The sequence below is a fragment of the Tupaia chinensis genome, unplaced genomic scaffold (assembly GCF_000334495.1).
Source record: "Tupaia chinensis unplaced genomic scaffold, TupChi_1.0 Scaffold000361_2, whole genome shotgun sequence".
NCBI lineage: Eukaryota > Metazoa > Chordata > Mammalia > Scandentia > Tupaiidae > Tupaia > Tupaia belangeri.
Genome location: NW_006159858.1, coordinates 3,026,445 through 3,031,520, shown reverse-complemented (window position 1 = coordinate 3,031,520; position 5,076 = coordinate 3,026,445). Strand labels below are relative to the sequence as shown.

Below are 5,076 nucleotides of genomic sequence, written 5' to 3'. Positions count from 1 at the left end.
GATCTTGGGCATGCACGTACACGTACCCGGCGTGAATTTAAGCCACTTGGTCCAGGACTCAAACTGATCTACTACATGGGAGTCCAATGACAGCCATTACACCATCTGTTAGTCCCTCCTCTCAGAATTTTTTGCACGCATGTATATGTACCTGGGCATGATTTTCAAGCCACCCAGTCTGGGACTTAGACTGCAGTCAGGTATGTAGGAGTCCAGCACCTTAACCACTGCACCACCCTCTGACCCCACCTAATAGGGTATTTTTTGTTGTTGTTGTTAGGAATTATTCTATTTAACTTTATTTATTCATTCATTCTTTCTTTCATCATATTTGATGACCAGACAGGCACAGAGTGAGAGAAAGACAGAGAAAGAGAAAGTGAGAAAGCAAGCCGCTAGGTCCAGGACTCGAATCACAGTTGGCCATGTGGTAACCACCATGCCACCTGCTGGCCCCACATAATTGGGTCTTCATGCTACAATCCACTCCCAGCTTCAGCTAGTGCCAGGTGTACTCAGAGAGGACTCTGGACTTGAACCCAGTACCTCTCTACATGAGTTAGCCTCTTAAAGCATTGCATTACCACTGTATCACTATATGTCCCTGATGCACAGTGCTTTTTTAAAGCAAACAAGCAATTTTGTGTCTTAATTCTCTATTTTTAAAAAGAATTATTTAACTATTCATTTATTTATTTACTTATTTTAACTTGGCCAGAGAGGGTCAGAGTGATAGAGCAAGGGAAAATGAGAAAACAAGTCACCAGGTCCAGGACTCCAATGCATTCGGCCATGTGGCAGTCTACCTCTCTTAACCACCTCGCCACCTGCAGGCCCCAAGAGTCTAATTCTTTTTTGAAAGAAGTCAACTTTAGACCAACCACTCTTTTTTTAATTTTTTCTATAGGATTTTGCCATAGGGTGCATGAGCTCGCTGAAGAGAGATAGAGAGCAGAGGGGAGAGTGAGAAATCACCCCCAAGTGGGATAGCCACACCAATCCCTTCTCCAGTCCCCTCTCAGGGTTTTAGGCACACACGTAAATATACCTGGTATGATTTTCAATCCACCAGGTCCAGGATTCAACAATGGTTGGATATGTGGGAATCTAGCAACTTAATTGCCACACCACCTGCTGACCCTGTTTTTTTGTTTTGTTTTGTTTTGTTTTTTAATTTTCAAGAGGGTGTGTGCACTTCTCAAAGAGACAGAAAGAATAAACAAGAGAGAAGTAGAAAGCACTCCCTATGGGGAATGGTCACATTGGAGTCCCTTCTCCATTTCTCCTTTTAGGATTTTGGGTATGTGCACACAACCTTGGAAGGTTTCTCACTCTTGGGGTCCAAGACTCGAACTGTACAATTAGCCATGTGGGATCCAATTCATATAACCACCAGGCTGTGGGCTAACTCATAAACTAACCACTCTTAAAATTGTTTTTAAGATAGTTACATTTCAACTTATTTAAAATAACTTCATAAAACAAGTTACTTTGTATTTATTTGATGTTAACAAAAATACCCAGAGGTGGAGCTGGCAGGTGGTATGGTGGTTAAAGGCGCTGGACTCCCATGTGGCCAACCATGGTTCAAGTCCTGGACCCAATAGCTTCCTTTCTCACTTTCCTTCCCTCTCTCTCTCTGTCTCTCTCTGGTCAAATTGGAAAACAATAATAAATAAAGTTAAAGTAATTATTAAAAAAAAAATACTCAGAGGGAACATTCCAGGAAATAGCATTGCTCTAATCTACTCTGGTCTGGTATTTTGCTTTTAATATACCTAAACCAGATTATTGCCAGATTATATTTAAAACATTGTTTAAGAGTTGACTTGTATTTTAGTTAGGCTTTATCGAGTTCAAAGAACACAGATTCACTCAAGCTTAAAAAAAATAAATATTGGGCCAGCAGTTAGTACAGAGGTTAAGGGAGCTGGATCCCCAATGACTGATGGTGTGGTTCATGTCCCAGACCCAGCGACTTGAGAAATATGCTCGGCTTGTGCCGGAAATCCTGAGAATGGAAGAGAAGGGATTGTGGCATGGTCATCTCCCATAGGGGACATGCTTTCCCATTTTCCTCCTCTCTCTTCTGTCTTTCTCCAGTGAGCACTCATGCTACAGCAAACTAAAAAGAAAAAGAAGACCCTGTTGGGAATGTTATCCCTTTCTTTCTTATGAAAGAAATACAATTTAAAAATGCCTCTTTCAGCTTCCCTCCTCTGTTCAACTTCTCTTATAAATTTTTTTCTATAAACACTATCACAGTCTGTATTCTTTGTGTTTTAAAATATTTTATATATACATATGTATTGTTAAACCTTTATGCAAGGTGATGAGGAATGTAAATGCTAACTTTTTAGTTAAAATGTAATCTTTTTTTTCCTCTTAATTAGCTTTGCATCTTTTTCCTAAATGCATGTTGTACTTTTTCTTTCAGAATCTTTGAAAAATGGCTCTACTACAGTTGGTGGGAATAAAGTTTATTCTTTTCAGAATAGAAAAAATTCTGAGAAGATGACTAAATTAGGTATGTTGCTTTTCTGATTTCTGTAATCACTGTTTAACTTTTCTAAGCTATATTTAACAATATTCATCAGAGTTATTCTGTTGTATTCCTGAAAGAAATGATGGGAGATTCCCTAAGTTCTAGGGAATGATGAGACATTCCTAAAAAAGAATAATGCTGCTTTATATTATATTAAATACACTTCAATTCTTTAATATTTTATTATTATTTTTTAATGCTCAGATGCCTTTTGTTCTCAGACTATAATCTTGTCAGTCTTTATTTTTCCTTTATTTTTCGACAGTATCTAGTTCATATTCTTAGAAATTTTTGTGAAAGAATGAGTGACTTAAAAGTCACAAAGAGATACTCTTTATTTTATTGAATTGAGTTTTATACTGTGTATAGAAAATATGCTGTTTGTGTTATACGGTATTATTAGGTCATCAGAAGGTCATCAGAAAAGTCGTGACATGTTTTTCTATGCAAAAATGTGTCACAACTTTTCCAAGGACCCATCATTTCCATGAAATTGTTAGGAATGGTCTGTTCTGACATTTCTTGTGCAGGTTGACATCCCCTACCAATTACATTTGTATTGCTGATTTTCAGAGAAACAGTTTATAATAAATTACAATTAACATTAAAATTAAACTGTCAATTAAATTCTTTTGTTTTTTTCTTTAGAGATTTTTGCCTTGGGGCATGTGGGCTCTTGGGGCAAGGGGGGACCAGACACAGTGAGAGGTAAAGTGAGAATTCCGCTCCCCCTGCCAGGAAAGATGGCCATGCAGCAATCCCTTCTCCATTCTCCTCCTGGAAACTTGAGCATGCAAGTGCACATGCCCAGTGTGATTTTTTTAAGCCGCCCAGTGTGATATTTTTAAGCCACCGGGTCTGGACTCAAACAGTGGTCAGCCATGTAGTTATAGTCTAGTGGTTAAGGGAGCTAGATCCCACATGGTCGACCATGGCTTGTATCCTAGCCCTGGCAGCTTGAAAAACATTTCGGGTGCATGTACATGTGTGTCCAGAAATCTCAGCAAGATTAACAAATGGAAGAGAAGGAATTGTTGCATGAGTACACCTGTTGGGGGATGCTTTCTCCCTCTTCTCTCTTTGTCTCTGGTGATTGCATATACGCTGGCAATTAAAAAACAGAGAAAAAACAGGGACCAGAAGATGGTGTAGTGGTTACGTCGCTGAACTCCCACCATAGTTTACCATGTTTGAGTCCCAGATCTGGTACCTTAAAACTCAAGCTGGGCACATGTGCATGCGCGCATGCCCAAAATCCAAAGAGGATCATCGAGGAAAAGAGATTGAGGTGTGTCCACCTCCCCAGGGGGTCATTTCTTGCTTTCTGTCTCTCTACTTCCCCCAAAACAAAAAACTCCCCCTCAAAAAAAAAAAAAAAAAAAAAAAAAAAAAAAAAAACCACAGACAAAACCCAAAAAAGGCAGATCACCACTTTATTTGGATCTTGCAATATAAGACAGGTCATCATTTCTGAAAGCTTTGAGGTATAACTAATTGAATATTGCTAATTTTGAACATAGCATGTGAATACAGCAATTTATATTAATTTCAATTTATAAGAATGAGTGGACTCTGTGTAGGAGCTCTGACAAACCAAAAAGAAATGCTAATATAATTATTAGAGGAAGCATCAAATGGACAAATACAGATTGAAATTCTAGGACAGTGGAGTAGGACAAGGAACATCAGAGAAAGAGAACTACTAGTAGGACAAGGAACATCAGAGAAAGAGGAGAACTACTAGGTGGCGTGGTGGTTAAGGACACTAGATTTTCACATGGTCTACCACAGTTCAAGTCCTGGCTTGCTTTCTTACTTTCCTTCTCTCTCTCTCTCTCTCTCTCTCTCTCTCTCTGTTCCTCTCGTCAAATTAAAAAAAATAAATGAATACACTGGGGCCAGCAGGTGGCCTGGTGATAAGTCGCTGGACACTCCCACATGGTGAACCATGGTTCAAGTCCCGGGCTTGGTAGCTTGCTCTCACTTTCCTTCTCTCTCTTTCTCTCTCTCTCTCTCTCTCTGGTCAAATCAAAATAAATGAATAGATAAATAAAATTAAATAAGTAATTATATTAAAAATGAATAAATGGATAAATTAAATAAAATCATTCTTGAAAAAAGAGAACTACTAATACAAAGAAGAGTGAAACCCACAGGAGTAATCAAGTAATTCCTCTTGTGGATAATCTTATGGATTGGCACATAATTTAGATAATGTTTTATGTATGTATGCTCTGCAAAAAACTGGAATATTGTTCTCATACTGTGCTTTTCTGTCATCACATCTGAAAGAAAAATAGAGAGTCTTAAAAAGATAGTTTTCTGAGTCTAGCCCATGGCCCTGGTGGTTAAGGGAGGAAAAAAGTACAAGTTTATAAAAACACTAGATGAAAAAGTCTTACAGTGATACATTAACAAAAATAGAATTTTTATGCAATGTCAGCAAACTGAGAATACTGATTTTTAACTATGCTGAAATGATAGAGTCATATATTCTCTCTCTCTTTTTTTTTTTTTTTTGGCACTGCCAC

At 38.1% G+C, this 5,076-nt stretch overlaps 1 protein-coding gene across 4 annotated transcripts in view; it reads left to right on the top strand.

Moving 5' to 3' along the window:
- The window catches only part of ORC2 (origin recognition complex subunit 2), a 51,059-nt gene that overhangs the window by 8,165 nt on the left and 37,818 nt on the right, over positions 1-5,076 (top strand). For all 4 annotated transcript variants that reach the window (XM_027773635.1, XM_027773634.1, XM_027773632.1 and 1 more), the window contains exon 5: positions 2,438-2,527. In XM_027773635.1, the coding sequence (XP_027629436.1) occupies positions 2,438-2,527 (90 nt within the window). The remainder of the gene's footprint in view (positions 1-2,437; positions 2,528-5,076) is intronic.